Source organism: Podarcis bocagei, assembly GCF_964188305.1.
Source record: "Podarcis bocagei genome assembly, chromosome: 7".
Lineage (NCBI taxonomy): Eukaryota > Metazoa > Chordata > Lepidosauria > Squamata > Lacertidae > Podarcis > Podarcis bocagei.
In genome coordinates this window covers 83,391,874-83,414,692 of record NC_138132.1, presented here as the reverse complement: position 1 = coordinate 83,414,692, position 22,819 = coordinate 83,391,874, and the positions used below count along the sequence as shown (strand labels likewise).

At 45.6% G+C, this 22,819-nt stretch overlaps 1 protein-coding gene across 29 annotated transcripts in view; it reads right to left on the bottom strand.

Moving 5' to 3' along the window:
- Positions 1-16,425, bottom strand: part of EIF4G3 (eukaryotic translation initiation factor 4 gamma 3) — an 84,855-nt gene extending 68,430 nt beyond the window's left edge. For 18 of the 29 annotated variants that reach the window (XM_081202885.1, XM_081202886.1, XM_081202906.1 and 15 more), the window contains exon 1: positions 16,285-16,423. Coding sequence is in view for 3 of the 29 variants with exons in the window: in XM_081202897.1 (XP_081059023.1) it covers positions 1,564-1,574 (11 nt within the window). In the remaining 26 variants the exon portion in view is untranslated. Of the gene's footprint in view, positions 1-1,563; positions 1,770-16,284 lie in introns of those variants that run through there. The other 11 variants (XM_081202890.1, XM_081202905.1, XM_081202891.1 and 8 more) reach the window with 3 other exon arrangements.
- Between the last annotated feature and the right edge of the window lie 6,394 nt (positions 16,426-22,819).

The window sequence follows — 22,819 nt, the reverse complement described above, 5'->3', positions numbered from 1 at the left end:
CTTAAAGCAGTGTGGTCACTTGCTAAGAGGTTCAGAGGATGAATTTCCGCCAGCTTATAAAGAACTTCCTATCAACACAAGGAGGCTCCCACACTCATTATGAAGAGAAGAATGGTCAGGCAAGAGAGGAAGGAAAAAGCGTGTTGTTCCTAAAATTGCCTCAACTTAAACTGAGCTCCAATTAAAAACCAAAAAAACAGGCAGCGTTTCTCTCTAGAACAGCATGCTTCCATCAGAGTGTGGTTCAAGTGCTGGAGATCCAGGGCAGTAAACACCAAATTGCAGACTATCACTCTTTCGAAAAGCACCAAAAGATAATATTACTACTCAAATGCAAGCAGCTAGACCACTCTCCCATAAGGTGCCTGTCCTGTTGCTTCTGTGTCTATTCTCCCTTAAATTTTATCAAACCACAAAACCAGAACCTATCCAAGGCATCTGAAAATCCCTGACAACAGCAGCAGTTGACCTCACACAACTGGAACTGGGACCTTTGCACTCAGCTGAGAGACAATGCTGGTTTCTACACGCCATCCCCAGGAAAAAGAACCTGACAGGGAGGAACTCTGTGGCTTGGAGCTTACTGAGGTGGTGGTAGCTGTACGAACAGTCTACTACAGTGGAGAGAAACCTCACTTACAAGCCTTCTAGAAATAGTTAACAAGTGAGGAGTCAAGTTTACCGGAGTGTAAAGAACACATCCTGAAGGATGAAAGCATGGGAGACAATTGCTCACCCTGGTTGCCCATGAACATTCCTGCCACGGCAAACAAAACCTTCATGTTGGGATACCACAGGACTTGCTGACTTATGTGGCAATGGACTGAGCTCTGCAAATCTTGTGGGGCTCCCCTCCCACCTCCTGGCATGAGATAAAGTCAGGCCCTCATCATTCCAGAACTATGAACACGCAGCATTTCCACAAAAGCTCCACTGCAATTTGAACCTCACCTGGCAAGGGGCCAGAACTTCCCTTCTGCCCCCGCCCCTCCTGCATGCTGGCTTGGACTAATAAAATACACCCCTGAGATCTTGGCGGCAAGCCAAAATCTGCTCTGGCTTGTTTACACAGCTGCATGCCCCGTCCAGCACCACAGGGCAACAGACTAGAGTGAGGCAGAAGCGTCACCTAGCCATGGCTACTTTGCAGGAGCCCAGCCAACAGAACCCTTCTAAACTCTGCTTGGACATGGGCCTCTACCTGTTTGTGGACAGGAGTCACAAGAAGCTTTAAGCAGCAACGTCTGTTACCAAGGGGGAGCACTGAGATGCCACCCACACGGAAGGAGGGCAATGTGGCCATTTTCCAGCACAAAACACCTCCCAGCTCTGTTGGGATAGCAACAGCAGTGCCACCCCTTTGTCTCTCCAATTTAGATATCTGAAGTCGCCAAAGAATGTGGAGCCTTAACCCTACACAGTCCAAAATTTAAAGACAAAGCAGGATATAATGATCAAAGAGAAGCAGAGTGAGCGGCAGCCTTTCTGAACCAGGTGCCTTTCAGCTGTTATAATAAGACCATGCCCATCAGCCCCAGACAGCAAAGATTCAAGCCAACTCACCTCATGCACATTGCACTGGCGACCTTCAGGCTGTGAGTTTGGAAGAAATCCGAGAACAGAATCCCAGGCTCACCTCATGAGGTTCTCAAATACAATCCCACACAATGGTGAGCTGGATTAGAAAGTTCCATGCCGGTCCCTGGTAAGGAAGTCCCTTTCTGACGGAGCGACCGGTTCACTGGCTGCCTTCTAATCATCAAGAAACAGTAACTGGAGCCGACAAACAAGGCACATGCCTTAAAAATAAGGAGCCCACCATGTGACGTATCACATCACAAAAAGCAGGGCAGTGACAGAGCAGAACACGTGCCCTCTGTATTTTGAAATCCAGGCTACATGATCCTCGCTTAATGTACACTATTTATTAGGAAGTCAAGAAATGGGCTGAACAAAACAGCCTCTTTCCCCTGCGGCCAAGCACTGCTCCTGTTTCGTATTCCCCTTGCATGAACTTGCATGACACCCACATACAAAGCAGCCTCGGCACTGACCAGCTTCCTTCTTTCTCTGCTCCTTGGACCAATTTCCAAGCTACAAACACTGGCAAGGTTAATAATCAAAGTCGTTCCAACTATGAAGACAAATAACCCACAGTTAGGCTTTGCTTTTTTTTTTTTAAGGCAGGGAGCGCCTTCACTGAGAAATTCAGAATACATTTAGCAAACCGTCAAAGAAAGTGGAGCTCAGATACATGTTACAATGCAGCAGCAGCAGCTGGAGCTGTTTTTCCAGAGCTTCAGGACCCAGGAGGCCAACAACCAAAGGGAGGTGGGGGGAGGCAGTAGGCTAGCTACACAGACCCTTTGTCAGGTGACCATCCCTGATCTGACCAGGCAGCACAGACTCAAGCAGCTACAATCACCTACTTGGCTGCAGGTCTTTATAAACATTTCAGCAGTGCCTAGAGACGTAGCAGCGGCACCAGAAAAAGGGGGTGGCAAAGAACTGTCTGGGGGTGTGGGAAGCATGTGGAAAGAGTCTTTCTAGCAACAAGGAGGGGGCAAGCTACCTATATTCTTCCCCACTGGTGCCACATATGATAGGATGAACCCACAGAAAAGTGACTCTCAAAGAGCTATTACAATGTGTGAAGGACACCTCAGGATACTTTTTTAGGGATTTTAATGTATTTTCACAAAAGCAGCTTCTAAAACGGGGGTTCATAGCCCATGGTAACTTCCCGGTGTAAGCTGAGAAACGCAATTGCTGGAGCATACCAGACAGAGGGGTGGGTAAACACTTGAGTCAGTGCAGGAAGGAGGACTTCCTGCTTCCCACTAGCAACCGTTCACCTCGCACTAGAAAATATTGGGGCTTACCTACATTAAATAACAGAATTTTAACAACCTGAGAATATAAACAAGTAAACACTAGAGAAGGAACAGATGATGCAAACCCTCTTAAATTAAAATGGTTTTAACCAGGCACCAGAAACTCAGCAGGGACAGTGGCTGCCTTGACTTCTATTGGGAAGGAGTTACACCGAGCTCAGCCCACAATACTGAAGTGATGGCTTCTTGCTGTCATGAGTCATGCTTCTGGTCCATGGGGGACCACTAACAGCATTCTTCCAGATGATCTCAGTGACCAACCTGGGGTGTATAGGGGAAGGCAGTCCTTAAGGTATTGTGGGCCTAAGTTGCCCAGGGCTTTATATACTAGAACCAGAACCTCGAACCTGGCCCAGCTACACTTTCAAACAGCACCTCCCCTGCACTGATCCTATGTTACTTCAGATGACGCCTGGGAGAAACATATTTTGTCAAAGGATAGGAGAGTTCTTGCTTAAAACAGGCACACACCTGCTTAACAAGGCTTGCCATGCCTGGAATACCACGCTAAATTCACTTCCTGGATTGTGCACAAGAGATTTCATTTCTATACCAGGAAATTCAAAAAGAGATGGCACCTTGCAGAAAGTGAACTGTTCTTCACATAGCAATCATTTCTAGTCATTAAATACCTGCCAGCCATAAAAGATTAAACTACATTCTAGTACTGTTTATTAATTAGATGCAAAGAAAATTAATTATTAAACTGATGGATGGTGTCATCATTAATGCCCCTGCATTCTTCCACAGGAATATAACAGCCTAGTAGATCGGGCCAGCGAACGATCAAGCATCCTGTCCCCTACCAGACACTGCAATGGGAAGTCTGCAAGCAAGACCTGAACACAACAGCAACACTCTCCCCACTTGAGATTCCCAGCAAATGGTATCAGAGACATGCTGCCTGCGAGAGTGGCGGTAAAGTATATCCATTAGGGCTAGTTGCTGACTCACCAGCAATCTGTTACTTGAGGGCAAAAAGGAGAGGGACAGTAGCAAAAAATGGCAAAATGCACACATGGGAACTCAACACACACACACACAAAATTGTTTTGCTATTTAGCAATCCAAACTAATATAATCAGAGTGCCGGGCCACCTTGGCTACACCACCCTAGTACTGCAAAAGCCTACAAGGAGCAGACCTATCAGAATGACTTAGAAGATCCGAGCACTGCTTGTGGAGATATCTGCCATTCAAGTCTGGGAGACTGGAGGCTTGTGATACAAAGGCTCAAAGGAGTGTCACTCCTCAGCTACCATGAAGCCCTGGGTTGGGGTGGGTTTTATACCCACAAAAATTAAAATGACAGTTTTTCAAGCCCATCATCCACTGTGAAAGGGCAGAAGCACATTGTCCAGTGGAAGTCACTTAAACCAGCAAGCACCTTGCCTCCGTGGAGAGGATTACTACTGATCAGGGCATAGACCTGGTTACGGCGAGATCAGCCAAATATCTGTTCCAGAGCACCGTTTCCTCTCCAGAAGGATGCAGAAATATGAATGGAATATACCCCTGACTCTTGCTACAACTGTGCAACATTCATTAACAATCAGAGGAGGGAGCAGGGAAGGGAAACTTGGGAGCATTAACAAAAGCTCAGGGCCTGAAAGAACTCTTTGTCTCCCTGGTCAATGCCAGTCTTTTGAATGGCAGAGCACAGAGCAGAAAAAGAATGAGGGAGAAAGGGAGGGGAGGCAGGGAGGGAGGGAGACCCACTGGGCCAGCTCTTCAGGGGACATCTCCTCAGCTGCCAGGCAGAAAAGGACTCTTGCATGAGCATCACACGGCCTCCCAAGCAGCCAGAAACGCAGGCATTGTCCACTCACTAGCACAGCTTGATAGAACCAACACATTTTGCTCTTGTTCCGCTAGGGAGCTCACATTCCAGGAACAGAACGCCCTATCCTGCATCAAGCCACAAAGTGAAAAGTGAGGAAAGCAAGTGACAGGAAATGTACAATCCTGACCTTTTCTTCATAACCTGGAAACGTTTTCTTCATCTCCTTCTGGAGAGATTTGTTAAAATACATAATGCAAGACCCCAAGAATTAAGCGCCATTTAGAAGCAAATTGTGGTGTTAACAGAGACTGAGTCTGAACAACAAAACATTGAGATCGCTGAGTGTCACCACATAAACCCAGTCCTTCTAGCTCAAAGGAATAGCTTCAAAATAATGTCAAAAGGCAACGTGTAAGTCTAGTTTCTTCTGATTAGCATTCACGCCCAAGGGTACCATTTAAAAAACCAGGTCCCTGCAATTATTTGACTGCATTCCAGAGGCTCTGTTCACAGCCAAGAGAGGCTTAACCCCAGGCCATCCTAAGAAGAGCTTAAGGTTATGAATTCACCCCACAATTTCTCTTCATGACCTCACCACTAACACCTTCAGTTAAGAACGATAATGAAACCTAAAATAGTAAGTTTCCCATTGTCCTGGGTCTTAAAATAAAGGAGCATGCTAGGCAAAGCCAGTTACGAATGTGACTGCAGTTCATTTCAAGGCACAGCCTTGTGGCTTCAGCAGCAGTTGTAAACATCTATTGGCCACATCTGGACTTCATGCCAAGCTGTAGTTTAGTGACCTCCAGGTTCACATGCTCCACTGCTGCTTTGTCCAACATGGTTTTCCCTTCCACTTTTGCTTATGAACTGATGTTGATCTAGACAGACAACAAACTCGATTTCATGTTAACTATGGTTTTTTCAAGCATGCCTCCTCTTGGCCACATGGGGGTGGGAAGAGGAAAGGCTCTGACCTTGGATAAGAATGTTGACACAGGAAACCTTAGTGTCTGTTTTGTGCAGGACAAGTGCTTTGTTGGAGCAGCTTCATGCGAAGATGGATTTGATGACTATTGCAATTTATAATTTCGGTCTAACAGTGACCACTGATATAGAACCTGCTCAACAACTGACCCAGGAATCTGCCCTGACAGGGCAAGTTGCGGAGAAGACAAAGGAGGAGGTTGTTGTTGAACCTCAAGTAATACAAGTTGAGAGAGATGCAGCCCTGCAGGAGCATAAGCTGTCGTTTCTGAGGACTGAATCTGGAGTGAGGCAGACTTGGAGAGATGGAGTCCTGTCGGGACTGGAGATGACAAGTTGGTCAGATCCTCCTATGCAGGGATGCTCTGACCTTTAGGATTTGGTTTTGGGCCAGGAGGAGATTGGAGTGGTCGAGGCACTCAACTTTGGAGGGGCACTGAAGTATGTTTTGGAATATTTTTTGGATTTTAGTGCTAACCATGGAGAACGGGCTGACCGGCCGAGAAGGGATAAAGACACTCTTAGGTTGTTCCCCCGAGATCTACTCCTCAGAGACAAAGGAAGGAAATCAAGAACAAGACCAGCAGAAGACAAAGTAAAGTGCAGGTACAATTATGAAGAAGATCTGCAGAAGGGACATGGAAAATAGTTAAGAGCCTCGGACATAAGATCACCAGGTTGATGGACTAGATGGAACAGATAGAAAGGACTGACAGACCCCAAGACCAGGAAGAAGAGACGGTGGATGAAGATTGGCAGAAAGTTAAAAAAATTATTTAGAGAAATATTGCAAAATTAATGACTGTTAGGAAAATCTTGGAATGAAACTATTAGGCTTTAGTAGAAATGTTATAAGGAATTATGTATAAATAAGTTTTTAAGTTTTAGGGTTTTTTATGGTAAGATAAGGCTAAAATAAATTAAGACAACTAAAGGACAAAATACAGTGAAAGATGGAAAGGATTTGCTGAGATAATTAATAATTAGAATACAAAAAAGGGAGGTGTGAGGAGGTCGAGGAAACAAGTTAATGAAGATAAGGGTATGGGAATATTGGATTTGTTTTTAAATTTATTTTTTTGTTCTTGTTTTTGATTTTGGTGTATTGTATGTTTGTACTTTTTATTTTCTTTTTATTGATTTGTATTGTTTAATCTCTTTTTTCTTTGCTTTTCCTTCTCTTTTTTCCTGTAACTTTAAATTCCCAATAAATATCATTTTTTTAAAAAAGAAATTGAATGAAATGAAGCTAAAATATTATGTTCATTTTTCACATGGTGTAGTCCTTCCCCTGCCCACCCTCCTAATATTATTAAGAGGGTCTTTCTCCAGTCTTCAGAGAATAGCTGGAAGTGGGGAGGCAGAAAAAAGGTCCTCCTTTCCTTCCACTCTGCAGTTTTATTCTGAAAACTTAGGTGCAGTACTGCGCCCAGAGCTCAGAAACTGCTCACACTAATGAAATTCGTTGTCGCAAAATGCGCCTAGGACAATATGAGTTTTGAACACTGCTTCCAACTTGTAGCTGTCCAGGTGTTCTTGAACTTCAGCTTCCATCATCCCTTATTATTGGCATGCTGACCAGTACAATACCTGGAAGGTGGTGGACTTAGTATGACTCTCAAACATGACCACTGTGCCAGGATCTAAAGGTAACTTTTTGAAGTTCTTCACTCCAGTATTTTTAGAATTATTTATTAGAGTTGTTACCCTCTAATGAGGTTTCAAGGCAAGTCCCAACCTATTTAAAAATAAAGCATTAAAAGAAGTTTAGAACAAATTAGTCACAGGAACAGGTTCTTGAAAATCTCTCTCTCTGGTGTCAAAGACCAGATAAAGAGGTGTATCTTCACACATGACAAAAACTACATAATGAAGGAACCAGGCACACCTTGATGGAGAGGGAATTCCATAGCTTAGAGGATGCCAGAGAGAATGTGTTCTCTTGGGTTGCTACACCCAAAATGGATGTGGATGAGAAAGTCCCCTCTGCTGATCTTAACACTTGGGAGGGTGAATGCAGAGAATGCATCAGAGCTAAGGCATGAAGTGGTAACTGTGAGATCTGTTGGTTGCAGTTGTAAGACATGCTCTTGGTTGATCAATTCCTCACACCAAAGGCTTGCATCAAGCTGGACTGTATGTTATTTGGGTAAACACAGCCTTCCAATCAATGCTTTCCAAATAACTCATTTTCTAATTTTGCAAACTGTACTCAAGTCCTGTATTGTGCTGCTTCTGTACTCCTCCTCAGAGCAGAAAATGAAATTCCAAAAAACTCCGATTTTCTACCAAAAAAATAAAAATAAAAAGTAAAGCTGTGAACAAGGGAAGGATGCAAGTCCAGTCTCCTACCCTTCACAGTGCCAATACTACCCTGACCCTAAGATTCAGATTACAGTTTAAATCCCACTACGTCCTCACCTTATTAGAAATTCACCAGGCACTAGGCTGTTTTGCAACTGTTGTGGGTCCAATTGCAATCACATGGAGATCTCTGGACGCCAGGTTGGCGACTGACATCTCCATCTGGCTTACCCCTCCAGCTTTCTTAAGCAGGTAAGCAGAAGAGCTTATGTACTGCATTTATAGCCCATTCTTTTCTCCAGTAAGCACATGGTTCACCTCTCTCCCCCCACCCTTAATCCCTACAATGACCCTGTGAGGTAGGTTAAGAGACTGTGACTGGCCCAAGGTCATCCAGTGAGCTTCATGACTGAGTGGGGATTTGAACCCTGATCTCCCAGGTCCTAGTCTGACACTCTTAACTGCTACACCACACTGGCTTCCTAGAGTACTTCTGCTATCGGGCAGGTAGGTAAACAAATATGGGGAAAGCAAAATGTCACTCGGAGAACGATCTGAACTATTTTCCTTGAAGCTTGAATTTTATTCCAGATTGGTTTATACTGTATGCTGCTTTAATGTGCTGTAAACTACTTTGAGGTTTTATCTTTAAAATATAAAGCGGTATAGAAATGAAATGAATAACAACAAATATAAAAATAAGCACCACTAGGGGGGAAATAGCACCTAGACATTCTGTTGTGGCAACTGCAACCTAGAGTTAAGGTGCCATTTGCCAATTAGCTTATATATCTGAGTTTCTAACACCGGTCCAGGAAATTACTGTACATTCAACCAAATGTTTGAGTACCAACTGAAACCGAACAGGCACTGAGCACCTTGATATTTAGGGAGCTACTATAGACATCTTTGTTTAAGAAGGGTTTCCCTGAAGTGTGGCACAGCCATTTTATAGAATAGTAATTGTCCAACTGTAGAAACAGCTTTACTGTTTTTAGTTTGCATCGGTCTCTTTTGTATTTCATCTTGTTTCATCTTACTGCACACTGCTTGGTAGCATATGGCTGTGAAGTTTTTTTTATAAATCTAAATAGCAATAGTAGTAATAATAATGAGGGAAAATGTCAGAAGACGATAAGATTATGCTCAAAATGCACCTCAGATATTTAGTGCTACAGCAAAAGAGGCCTTCTCCAACCCTGCTTTTCTTTTCAAATAAGTCATTAATACAGATCCATGGGAATAACATGTAAGCTCAAATGGATCATGCCCAGAAGGAAATGATTTAGCAATGCAGCCGCTGTTTACAGGATCAGTTTATCAAAGCTGCAGTCTGAGCCTAAGCTTCATGCTAACAGAGCAGTTGCTTATTTGGGAATGCAAAACCTGGGCTCTCCCAAACATACAAAAACCACCTCAAATTGAAGAATTTAATTCTCATTTCAGGACTCAGAAATAATACTCCCTCTATAGCCATGAGGTCTTCCCAATAAGTGAGCGGGGAGAGAAAGGTACAACTCTTATTCCCAGAGGCATGAATCTGTAATATGGCTGAAGTTCCAGTAGTGCTCCAGCCTGCTGGCAAATGCAGAAGAACTGCAAAATAAAATAAAAATGACATCAAAAATCCTCAACCACTAAATCAGGAGACCAAGCAAATGGTCTCTGGAACTCTGTGACAATGTACAGTGGTACCTCGGGTTAAGTACTTAATTCGTTCCGGAGGTCCGTTCTTAACCTGAAACTGTACTTAACCTGAAGCACCACTTTAGCTAATGGGGCCTCCTGCTGCCGCTGCGCCGCCAGAGCACGATTTCTGTTCTCATCCTGAAGCAAAGTTCTTAACCTGAAGCACTATTTCTGGGTTAGCAGAGTCTGTAACCTGAAGCGTATGTAACCTGAGGTACCACTGTATCTTCAATTTCTGCCCAAGCCAGATAATAATAATAATAATAATAATAATAATAATAATAATAATAATAATAATAAATTTTATTTATATCCCGCCCTCCCCAGCCGAAGCCGGGCTCAGGGCGGCTAACAACAATAAAACAGTACAAAAGTACAACATAAACAACATTCTAAAATCATTCATTATAAAAATTAATTATAATGAATTAATTATAATGATGGCCACAGAATTAGTGATGCTTTCCAGATCAGAGTCTATCCCCACAATCAGACCAAAGCCAATACAAGGCAGGAGAGCAAGTCCATCAAAAATCCCCAAAGCAACTAGAATGCCCGTGATGGTGCTGAAGGCAACCATGCTGCAACTGACATGTTGAGCATGGGGATGGGATGTTGAGGGGATGTGAGCAAGTGGCGATAACTTCCATCTTGCAGTGTTTTTGCCATTTTTCTTCAGGTGAAGTTTTCTTCAGAGTTGCTCTGCTGCTCACTTTCAACATAAGAACATTAAGGACAGCCATGCAGCTGGGTCAAGCCAAACAGGGCCCCTCCTGGTCCAGCCTCCTCTTCTCAAGAGTGGCCAACCAGATGCCCCAAAGGGAAGCCTACAAGCAGGACCTGAGCACAACAGCAGTACCCTCCCCATTTGTGATTCCCAGCAACTGGGATTCAGGGGCCTACTGCTTCCGACAGTGGAAGGAGAACATAGACACTGTGGCTAGTAGCCACTGCTAGCATCTAGCAGAGAGAAAGCATGGGGAAACCACATTCAGCACCATCAATTAAGAATATGAAAAACAGGAATCCCCAAGCTACAGCTGAAGGTGTGTGAACAGATGGATACAGGTGGACTGCCACTCTCCTAGTAAATAATTCTTGAGGGCCATAATAGGTGATAGGGAAATAGGAAGTGACTTCGACAGGTGGACCCATAACTCGCGTCCCCTTACAGCTGAGGAATCAGTGATTCTTTCTCCAATTCTCATTCGCTCTTGCACAGACATTAAGCTATAATGGAAGACTGAAAGGTAAAACAACTCCTGCAGATCTGTACTTTTTTTATTACAACTAGATGTTTCCTGACCAACCGAGCTAGAACTATCCCTTGAAGAGTTAAACTAACACACCATTTTGCTTTGGAATGAAGGCATTCACATCAGACAAGACTATGTTTGCGTAGCAGTGAGGAAGAACTTCACAACACAACCACAAGGAACTGCAGGAGGACAAAAAACAACAACCCTGTGTGGTTTCATTGCTCCAATTATGGGTATTTAAGGTCCCTTATGAGTCTGACAAACTAATGTACCAGGGCGCTTTTTTCAAAGGAACTCACAGGAACTCAGTTCCAGCACCTCTCAGGTAGAAGCCATTGCTATTCTAAAAGAACATGGGAGGTGTTCATGCTGAATTCCAGCACCTCTTTTTCGAGAAAAATAGCACTGTATGAAGGAGCTCAGGGCCAAGAGGAAGGCAGGCGACAAAATGTGCAAGAAGAAAAGAACTTCCAGAGGGTTTGCTTCATAAGCTTTGCAGGGCAGAAGTTCCTTTCATTAACGCTACCAAGGCAGTTATAGCAAGACGTAGATCAGCACACCCATCCACTAGTAGCAAAGCAGAAAGCACGTGTTACATGCTTAGAAACCATCCTTTGGGTTTGAAACTATCACAAACTGTAACTTGGAGCTATGCCTCAACTGAGTCCCTGTACCTGTTAACTAACTGTTGCTGCCTAAGGTCCATCAGGTATCATTTTGCATGCACTCAGCAGGCTCTAAACACAATGATTTAAATGGAATCCAAAAGCTCAAAGGGGGTAACCTTTGAATTGCATGGAAGGAACAGGAGGAGATAACATTAGGAGCAGATTCTTTTTCCTGATACACAAGTTCAATGAACATCAAAAGGCTCTTAAAGGTCACATCTCATGTAAGTTTTCAAAGCTCACCTGTCCTGCAGGACGTTTATTTTCCCAATATCCAACCACCCCAAAGCAGGGGTGGGCAACTGTTTTTGCACTGGGGATTAGAGATGAGGCTTGTGCCAGGGGCCACTAGCTTCTTTCTTTTTCCAGGTCCTTCCTTTTTATATATGGATTATCTGCTTCTAAAGCAGAGAAGCATTCCAAATGTCATTGGATTCTAACTCCAAGCAGCTCCAGCTACCAGCATTTTAACCATCAGGGATGATGGGAGTTGTAGTCTAGCAACATCTAGAGCAGGGTTTCCCAAACTTGGGTCTCCAGCTGTCTTTGGACTACAACTCCCATCATCCCTAGCTAGCAGGACCAGTGGTCAAGGATGATGGGAATTGTAGTCCAAACGCAGCTGGATAACCAAGTTTGGGAAACACTGATCTAGAGGGCACAATGTTGGTCCTGAGCTGTTTAAGGCTTTATAGGTGAAAAGCAGCACTTTGAATTGGGCCCAGAAACTAACTGGCAGCCAGTGTAGTCGGATCAGGATTTGTGTTACATGCTCAAACTGTCTTGCCCTGGTAAGGTACCTGGCCACTGAATTCTGCACAAGCTGACTTTTTTGAACTGTCTTCAGCAATAGCCCCATGTATAACTTGTTGCAGTAATCTAACCTAGAGGTTAACAGCGCACTCACAACAGAGCAAAGACTCTAATATTTGTTTTTTCGTTCACGAGTCAAATCACATCAACTCAAATCAGCCTCTTTCAACATTAAGGCAGAAACATAACCTTATTACCAAATGGCACTTTAAATCTAGGTTGCAGTTGCCACAACGGAATGCCTAAGCGCCATTCCCCACCCCCAGTGGTGCGTATTATTATATTTTTTTTTGTTATGATAGTAATTATTATTCATTGCATTTCTACACCACTTTAAATTTTAAAGAAAAAATATCAATGCACTTTACAACACATTAAAACATCAAATAAAAAAATCCAAAATGAAAGAAAATATTCAAGGGAAATAGTTTAGATACCTCTCCAAGTGATGTTTTGCTTTCCCCATATTTATTTACCTACTTACCGGTAATTTATACACCTGCCCATAGCAGAAGTACTCTAGGAAGCCAGTGCGGTGTAGCAATTAAGAGTGTTGGACTAGGACCTGGGAGATCAGAGTTCAAATCCCCATTCAGTCATGAAGCTCACTGGGTGACCTTGGGCCAGTCACAGCCTCTTAACCTACCTCACTGGGTCGTTGCAGGGATTAATTGAGGAAGGGGGGGTGAGTCATGTACTCCTTAGAGGAAAAGATGGGGGGGACAAATGCTGTAAATAAGCTCTTCTGCTTACCTGCTTAGGAAAGGTGGGGGACAGGGCAGTCCGATGGAGATTGTCAGTCACAAACCTGGCATCCAGAGATCTTGCACAAGGTCGCAATTGGACCCACACTAAGTCGCAAAATGCACCTGGCACCCAGCAAATTTCTAGCACTTGTCTCTAGGCAGGGAATCTTTTTCAATCCTACCTGGAGATGCCACTGGGTATTGAACCTGGGGCCTTCTGGATGCAAAGCAGACGCTCTACCACTGAGCTGAGGCCCTTCCCCAAACTGAGCTACTTTATATATACATGTATATGTAATATTTTAGCAGCTCCCTATTATAAAATATATCCTGTTCTTAAAGGCTCAACTATACTTTGCCACACAAGGACTACTGCACTTTCAAGGGGTTTCTTTACATAAACCTGCCACCTCTTTAAATGACCAGAAAAGTACCGAGTCTCCTTTTCTTTCAATGACACATGCATGGATGGAGGGCACAACTGAGCTAGGGGTTAAAAAATACTACAAGTGAAAGCATTTTCCAGCAAAGCATAGGGCCAGCTTCCCCAGTCACACTAAGCTGACATTCACAGAGGTTGGAAAATTAAAATGCACTTTTAATACTTTACTTACTACAAGAAAATAGTGGTTTTGGAAAGTTTTCTGTGTTCATGCTTCATCCCTAGAGCCAGGAAAGCAGAAGCTAACTACCATAGCTATTGGGCATAAAGGTGTTGCATTCCAGCCACAAAGTGTGCTCAGAAAATCGAGTAGAAATTGGACAAAAGCAAACCCAGCATCCACTTCAATTGCTAGAGGCAGGCCAAAACTCCCACTGTAATCCTTGGCAAGGCACTCAAAACTAAGAAACTTGCCCTGATTTAACTCAAAGCAGCAACACTTAAGGCAAGTGCTACTCTATGTGGTCTTTTAAAGAAGTTTCCACATACTGTATTACAATTTGTCCAGTAATGCCAGAGAACTGGTAAAACTATATACGTACCACACAAGAATCTGAAGAACACCGTGAATTAAAATTAAATTGACAATCAGCACCATACTCAGTAAAAATCCAGTTAAGCAAGCCAACAGAATTACAGGTTTTAATAAGGTCTGACGTGCCTACCTCAACCAGCAGTAGATAAGCCAGAAAGGGAAGTAAGTTCTAGGTAAATATCTCACAGCTGTTACAGTCTGTCCCTACAATAAAGAGAAAATCTGCTTTTGTTATGAACCATCAGCTGACCTTGCTGACAAAGCAAAACCAGCACTTCTGGACACCATCCACAGGCATTAATCCAGAGGATGAGGTTTTCTCCAATTCATCAAATATTTTGATATTCCCAGAGATCTAATTTCACTGGTCTACAAAAAAACCCTCCCCTTTAACACATGCATACAAATCCTTCTATGCAGAGGCTAATATGCTGTTTCTATTGCACACCCATTTCTCATTTATATACCTTCCTTTCTAATACACACACTTTTCAACTGATTCCTGCAACATTTACCTCATAAGACTCCTGTCTTAGCAGCAAATATTAAACACATTTTATGTTAAAAATGCTCTTTCCTAAGGGTCACCATTTCAATGGACACATTTTATATAAACTTGTCAACTCCACCGACCCACCAAAACTAGATTTTACAGAGAACAATGCCTAAAAAAAATTCTATCCTAGCTTCACATTCATAATCAAAGAACAAAACTGAAAAATCTGCTCATAGTTTACTTCAAACAAATTCTTATTTAAAAACAAACAAGCAGACTTTTAACCCAATCCCATGCATGCCTACACTCAGAAGTACGTACCACTAAATTCCATAGGACTGTGGTCTTAATCTCATCATAAGCACACTTGGGGAACAACATTTACAGTTGCACTTTTTTGGCAAGTGCAAAGAATAACAAACTCTCTGCAAATAAAATAGGAGACCCTGAAGTATGTGTCTCTTCTTCAGCATTAAAAAGGAGTATCACAGCACAAACACAGAGGCACCAGGCCCAACTCCTGGCAGGTGGGATTCCCTTTCCACCCACCCACCATCCATCACCTCCCCTTCCTGTTGTAAGACACGCAGACATGTACACTGGTCTCCCTCAAAAACAAAGCAAGGATACTTTCCCCTCCAAGCCAACCCTCTTGGATCCTCTTCTGGAGGAAGAGCCATGCCCAAAACTCGCCTCCTCTCTAGGCAAGAGAGCCCTTCCTTTTCATACAAAGTGAAAGAGAAACTGTAGTACAGCTGCCCTAGTCCTGTATGACATGACATTTGTTTTTCCTGTTTTGTTTGAACATAAAAAATGCTGGCCCTTTCACTGAGAGGCTCAGCCAGGCAAGAGTGTGTGGGAGAGGACCCTCCTTTCTAACAGAGAAATAAAGAGGGTGGGCATGTGTAATATCATCCCCCACCACCCATATTTCATATGCTGAGGGGCCTCCCGTAGAGAAGAGGTTTGTCCACTTGCCTACACAAGTTTGGGTCCTGCTCCTTCCTACAGTTCACCTCTGAAGTACACACAACACATGTCTGATGGACAGCTCCATCCTCCCCACCTACCCCTGACACACACAAAAACCACTCCATGCTGCATCCATCCTTAAGGGAGGAGATCTGACCTCCCCACACCTTATTCTAATCTCCTTCCCCCTACATTCTCTCTAGGGCCCCCTTTTCTTTCCCCTGCACACTCACCCATCTTTAGAAGCAGCTCCTTGATGTCCCCTTATAGGAGATATTCCTGTTCCTTTTTTCCTTCCATCTACTCGAAATAAGTTCAAGCTCTCCATATATGAAACATACACACAACACCCAGGCTACACCCGTTCCTCGCTTCCAAGTCCCTAAATCCACACATTCCCTCACAGACGGCCAAGTCCTCCTGGCTATACACGGGTTCCTCAAAAGATGACACACCTACCCCTTTTTGTCCCCTCATAAATCCACACATTCCCAGAGAGAGGACACCATAAATTCAGACGATCCTCCAGACAAGCGGACCCGTTTTACATGACTGACACACAGATATTCCCCCCCTCCCTAAGTCCACACGTTCCTCCTGGCTACACGCGTGCCCCTCATTGGGGGGGGCAGGGAGGATGGACGGATGGATGGATAGAGAAGCGATGCATGCCCCTCCATGGGTGCCAAAGGATACTGCTGGGGCGGCTGTGTCTGGAGAGCCCTGATGCTGGCGGGGTGAGGAGGCGCCGTCGCCGCTCCTACAGCCGGTGCAGCAGCGGCAGCAGCAGGGGACGGCGGCGGTGGCGGCGGCCCGGTTGCTGCCGCTGCTGCTGGAGGCGGCGGCGGGGCAGGAGCAGCAGCGGGAGGCGGCGGCCCTCCGGGCCCTACCCCTCCACCAGAGGGGGTCCCCGTGGTCGTGGCCGCTCCCGCCGCCGCCACCGCCGCCGCGCCGGGCTTGAGGGCCGCCTTCTGCGGTAAGCTCATGGCCAAGCGGAGCCACCACCAGGCCGGCGGCGGCGGGGCGGCCGCCGCCGCTGCCTGAGGGGGCGGGGAGCGGCGGGGCGGCGGCGGCGGCGGGGGCAGCCCGGCGGGCCAGCACCCCCGGCCGGTCTCCGTGACAACGCGGCCGGCCTGCTCCCTCCGCCGCCGCCTCCCTCAAGTGCTGCCGCGCCGCTGCCGCCGCCGCCTGCCGCCGCCGCTGCTCTTCTTCGCCCGGCCGGCTCCTGCGGCTGCTTGCCTGCCTGCTCGGCTGGCGAAGGGTCGGGCGGGGGCCGCTCAGGCCGCGCCGCCGCTCATAGGGCCGCCGCCCTCGGCGGGTTTCGGTGCCCCTGGCCCCGGCGGAGCGGCTCCCGGGCGTCGGGCGGGTGTCGGGCGGGCGATGCCGGCGGATTCTCCTCACGGACGGAGCGGAGCATCCAACATGGCGCTGGCGGCCGCCTCCAGCAGTCCGGCAGGACGACGACGGGCGACGAAGGAGGGCGCTCGGCTGCTCGGCAAGCTCCGGAAGCGCTCGGCTCCTCCGGCTGCCACAGCGGCGTCGCGGGTCGCGGGTCGCGCTGGGGTAGGGGGGGAGGGGGAGGCGCCCGCGCGCAGTAGGCTTCCGAGCTCGGGTATCTTCGGAAAAGCCGAGTCCGGCCGCTCTGTTCGTACCTCACTCGCCCGCTCGTGCCGAGCCACTTCGGCTGCTCGGGAAGGTTCGGAAAGCCGGCGCTCCTCGCCATCCTCTGTTTCGGAGGCGTCCATCCCCCGGTGGTACCCTAAAGGCAGCACTTTAGGGCAGGTCCAGACTCCCGCCCATGCGGCAGAGCTGCATTTTATTTTATTTTATTTATTATTTTTTGCTGCTCTTATTATTACAGACCCTCCAAGTGTCCCTAATTTCCATGGGCAGTAGTTGATTTACAGAAGACATCCTGGTTTCTGATTTAATCCTGGAATATCCTGCTTTGCCTTAGGTGAGGCATCCCTATTTTCATCAGATAAATGAGTTATACAGCGGTACCTCAGGTTACATACGCTTCAGGTTACAGACTCCGCTAACCCAGAAATAGTGCTTCAGGTTAAGAACTTTGCTTCAGGATGAGAACAGAAATCATGCTCCGGCGGCGCAATGGCAGTGGGAGGCCCCATTAGCTAAAGTGGTGCTTCAGGATAAGAACAGTTTCAGGTTAAGAACAGACCTCCAGAATGAATTAAGTACTTAAGTACCACTGTACAACCCCGTAGCCAAGGAGATAAGTAACTCTAGACGTCAGAGACGTCTGAAGGAAGCCGTGGCACTTGAACCCACAGCCCTGAGATCAACAGTCAGGTTTTGTTTAATGTTAAAGTTTTATTCTGTTTTTATATATGTTGGAAGCTGCCTGGAGTGGCTGGGGAAACCCAGTCAGATAGGTGGGGTATAAATAATAAAATGATGATAATGGAATATTTTGATCAGATAAATATTGGAGGTTATGTTATTACTGCCAGTTTCTTATCCAGCCTTCACTCTAAGGTCCCAGAGCAGGTGACAACAATTAAAACAACACTACACGGCATTTAAAAACCATTTCAAACAATTTAAAAAGTACAAAAATAAGGTGGATCCAAGAGAGAGCAGTGATCCATCTAGCTCACTAAGGTTGTTGCTGACTGGCAGTAGCTCCAGATGGTTTCAGGGTGGAGGTGGTTGCTCAGCCCTACCTAGGGATGCTCCCTGGGATTGAAAGTGCATGCAAGAGCAAATGCTTGACCAGGGGGCTTCCCAAATGATGACGGCATGTGCTACCTCCAGGATCAGATGCAGCGCACTGCTAGACAAGATGCTCCCACTTTGGCCTGGTCCAAAGAAATACATGTCACCCTCTAAGAGGGAGCCCCCACCATGCCCACTAAGACCATTAAGTCTAGAATTTAAAATTACCTTTAGCACCTCTCTGACCATTGAATCTGGTAATCTGCTGAACAGGCAAGGGGTTCATGGAGATTTTGTGCTCCCATATCGGACTCAGCAGGCACTGCAACCTTCCAACGGCTTGACTTCACCCCCAAAGACACGTTGTATCCCGAGACAGAAAGATGCCAACCAGATAACGTCGGAAAGGGAGCCATTATATGTCAGAACTTCTGCTGGAGCCAGGGCTGAAGCCCCAGGAGCAGTTCAGAAAGCCCAGTTGTTCCTCTTTTAAATATGTGATACTGTACTGGAGAAATATATAACCTGTGAACATGGGCAGAGTGCATTTCCTTAGTGTCCCAGTAACCACAGCAACCCTCCCCTGGGATGAGAAGGGAGAATTAAGTGACTGGAGTTGGGGACTGGCCCCAAAGACAAGACCAGGGTCAAATCTTTGATCTGTTTTTGACTGTATGACTCATTCAGTCCTGGAAGCTGGAATAGGAAATAATGCATCTCCACAGATGGAGCGCGGCTCTCTCTGGCACCCGACACTCCACATGCATCAGGTAATTGTAATAGTTGGTGAAGGCGTGTGAGACACCACAGGAGCCTTCACTGAGCAGGTTTCCTCCAGATGTTTTGGACTACAACTCCCATCAGCCACGGCCAGCACATGATGGGAGTTGTAGTCCAAAACATCTGCTCCCTGAAGGTTGCAGTAGGACAAGAAACCAGAGGACAAAACAGGAGGGGTGGGGGCTAGACCTTGAAAAACTTGACCCTCCCCCATTCCCAAGTAACTGCTGACTGTGGGTGATCAGGGACAGCCTTAAGTTCACAATACACCTCCGGGTTTAATTAATACCTTCTCTATAACTCTCTTTCCACAACAACTCAATTCCACCCTGAATTAACTTGGTCCAGTTGTCATTTTCTCCTCCCCAACTGCAGCCTGTCCAAACCTCGTGCACTGCAGATGTTATGGACTGTAATTCCCATGCACCCCCAGAGCATGAGGGTGTCATCCAAGACCTCTGGAGGACACTACGTTGAGAAAGATTTCCCACTCTGTTGAAGGTAAACATCCATTACTAAACATCCCACATTCCTTCCCTGTTGTACCTTCAACCACCCTCTTCCTTCTCTCCGCATCTGATTTCAGGGCAGAGGCCTCTCTTGTCATTCCCCCGCACACCCTCGACATGAAATAAAACAGAGGCCATTGAATTATTTTCTTAGCTGGATGGTCTAAATTCTAAAGAACAGCAAATTTGGAAAACCAAAACCAGCTTTGGGCATCCATCAGAGTCATGCCTGCTTTGAAGTCTTTGGCATCACTGCAGCATGGATTTATTATTTATTTCATTTAATACAAATTTATATAGCTTGGTGGCTGTTGGCGTTTATTTGCTTTTGTTTTAAACCCACAGCATGGTTTACGCAAAAGAATAAAACGATGAAATCATCAGCAAATAAAGCTGAAGACCAACTGTTTCGAACCTTCAAAGCAGAATGAAAATCTACAGTAAACTAAAAACCAGATTAAAATGCATGTAAACGTTCCACATGTCTGCCTAGGCATGCTTAAACAAAGTGCTAAAAAATAGTGCCATGACAATAGGGAAGGAATTCCAAAGAGTGGGTGCTGCCACACTAAAATTTTGATTTCTTACAAATGTGGAACGAGTGTCATGTGCCAGTTCTGCAGATTGAAGTCGTCAAATGGGCATTGCATGGGGAAAGGCAATTTGCAGCCCTTCAGACCCAAGAAGACCAGAAACACCACTGAGATCGCCATTTGTTTCCCTCCAGGTTAAGGAGACCAATGGAAGGTACCTCCTCTGCCTGGGCTCCACAAATCCTGACTTCCTGGCACATCACCATTCAGGGTGGTTAAAGAGATGGGTGCTCCCCTCTCATTTAAAGTCTCTGTGAGCAATGCCAAGGTTTTCTGCATCAGGGCAACTGACAGACAGGAGAAGCTTGCATTTGGAGGAATTCCTTGCCTGCCCTGACCTCTAGTGTTTGCCGCTTGATGTACAAGACAAAGCTGAATCCAGAACATCCTGGCATCTCTTAGGGCTGCTCTGGACAGGCGTGCATTTTTATGGGTGTACAGTGGTACCTCGGGTTACAGACGCTTCAGGTTACAGACTCCGCTAACCCAGAAATAGCACCTCAGGTTAAGGACTTTGCTTCAGGATGAGAACAGAAATCGCATGGTGGCGGAGCGGCAGCAGCAGGAGGCCCCATTAGCTAAATGGGTTAAGAACTCAGGTTAAGAACTTTCAGGTTAAGAACAGACCTCCAGAACAAATTAAGTTCTTAACCAGAGGCACCACTGTATTGCATTGGTGCAATAATAGTGCATTTGTTGGCATCCATCTGTCTCAAGGGACAACGGAGTGCATCTCTGGGGGTGAAGCCCAACTCTTGCGTGAGCAGCACCAAAGTGACCTCCCTGGGGCGGAAGCCAGGGCAAGGTGTATCAGCAATGCCCGGTTGCCCCCAGGATTGGGGGGGGGGGCTTTGTGCATGTGTGTGACATTGCAAGGGGTTGGACTAGATGACCACTGTGGTTCCTCCCAAGTCTAGAATTCCATGATATCCCAACACTGTACAGGCCGGGGCAGCCCTGAAACCATCATGAGCACAAAGCATTATGTACGGAGCAGGCTATGGTTGTACAATAAGGGACACATCCTCTGCATTCAAATGTACGAGTCAACGTAGTCAAGATCTGAGGCCCCACTCCAAACCCACTCCAGATTGTATTCACTTCCAGAGTTAATGCTAAATACATTACTTCTGGTAAATGAGCCACCATAGCTGCTAAAGAGCCGTGAAAATGCGTGTCCTGGGCTTTTTAGACTCTTCTACCCATGTACTAAGAAGATCAGACCTCTCCATTCTTAAGGAAATCAGCCCTGAGTGCTCACTGGAAGGACAGATCCTGAAGCTGAGACTCCAATACTTTGGCCACCTCATGAGAAGAGAAGGCTCCCTGGAAAAGACCCTGATGTTGGGAAAGATGAGGGCACAAGGAGAAGGGGACGACAGAGGACGAGATGGTTGGACAGTGTTCTCAAAGCTACTAGCATGAGTTTGACCAAACTGCGGGAGGCAGTGGAAGACAGAAGTGCCTGGCGTGTTCTGGTCCATGGGGTCATGAAGAGTCGGATACGACTAAATGACTAAACAACAACCCATGTACTATCTGAAACCAAATATGTGATTTGTTTTTTCAGCTCTCCGACCCCACTATTAAGAAAGGCTGGGTTGACTAGTCCAAGGCTCAACCTTTAGGTGAAGCCAGCTGCCACATTCAGAGTCACTTTGGGACACAAGGAGTGTAGACCACTACCAGCCCTGGCTGGCAGTAGTGTTGTTACCATGGCAGCACTGTCCCAGTAGGCCTTCGCTGGGTTCTACAGAGGCCTCTACTCTTTCTTGCCCGAGCCTCCTCCACGCTTGACGAAAGAGACTCCATCTTGGAAGTGCTTCAATTGTGACATTTGTGTGCAAGGCACACCTCAAAACTGTATTTCCTGTAGAGATGCTAAAAAACATGCCCCCAAAAGCTTGCAAAAATCTATCATTTGCCCGATAATAAATGTTGGAAATGTAAGGAAACTGAAGGTACATTCTTTCACCTTTGGTGGACGTGCCCTAGGATTAAGGCTTTCTGGGAAATGATATATAATGAATTGAAAAAGGTATTTAAATATACCTTCCTGAAGAAACCAGAGGCTTTTCTCCTGGGCATTGTCAGCCAATTGGTGCAAAAGAAGGACAGAACTTTTTTTATGTATGCTACAACAGCAGCAAGAATACTCATCGCTAAGTATTGGAAGACACAAGATCTACCCACTCTGGAACAATGGCAGATGAAGGTGATTGACTTCATGGAATTGGCTGAGATGACTGGCAGAATCCGAGACCAGGGAGAAGAGTCGGTGAAAGAAGACTGGAAGAAATTTAAAGACTACTTAAAGAAATATTGTAAAATTAATGAATGTTAGAAAGATGTTGGATAGAAACTAAGCAGTTTCCAGCTGTAATGCTTTAGGAGATATGAAAAAAGGATTATAAATGGGTAAAAGTTTAATGGAAAGGATTTGCTGAACTAACAAACTGAAATGGAATACAAAGAAGGGAAGTATGAGGAGGTCGGAGGAAATAAGGGTATGGAAGTTATGTCATTGAAAATTAATGTGTGTTTTTAACTGCTTATTATTTTGTATGTTTATTTTTTATATATATATATATTCAAAAATTTTCTCAATAAATATCTTTTTTTTAAAAAAACCATGCCCCCAGCCCCAAGATGAAGTGTGAAATTGGCTGC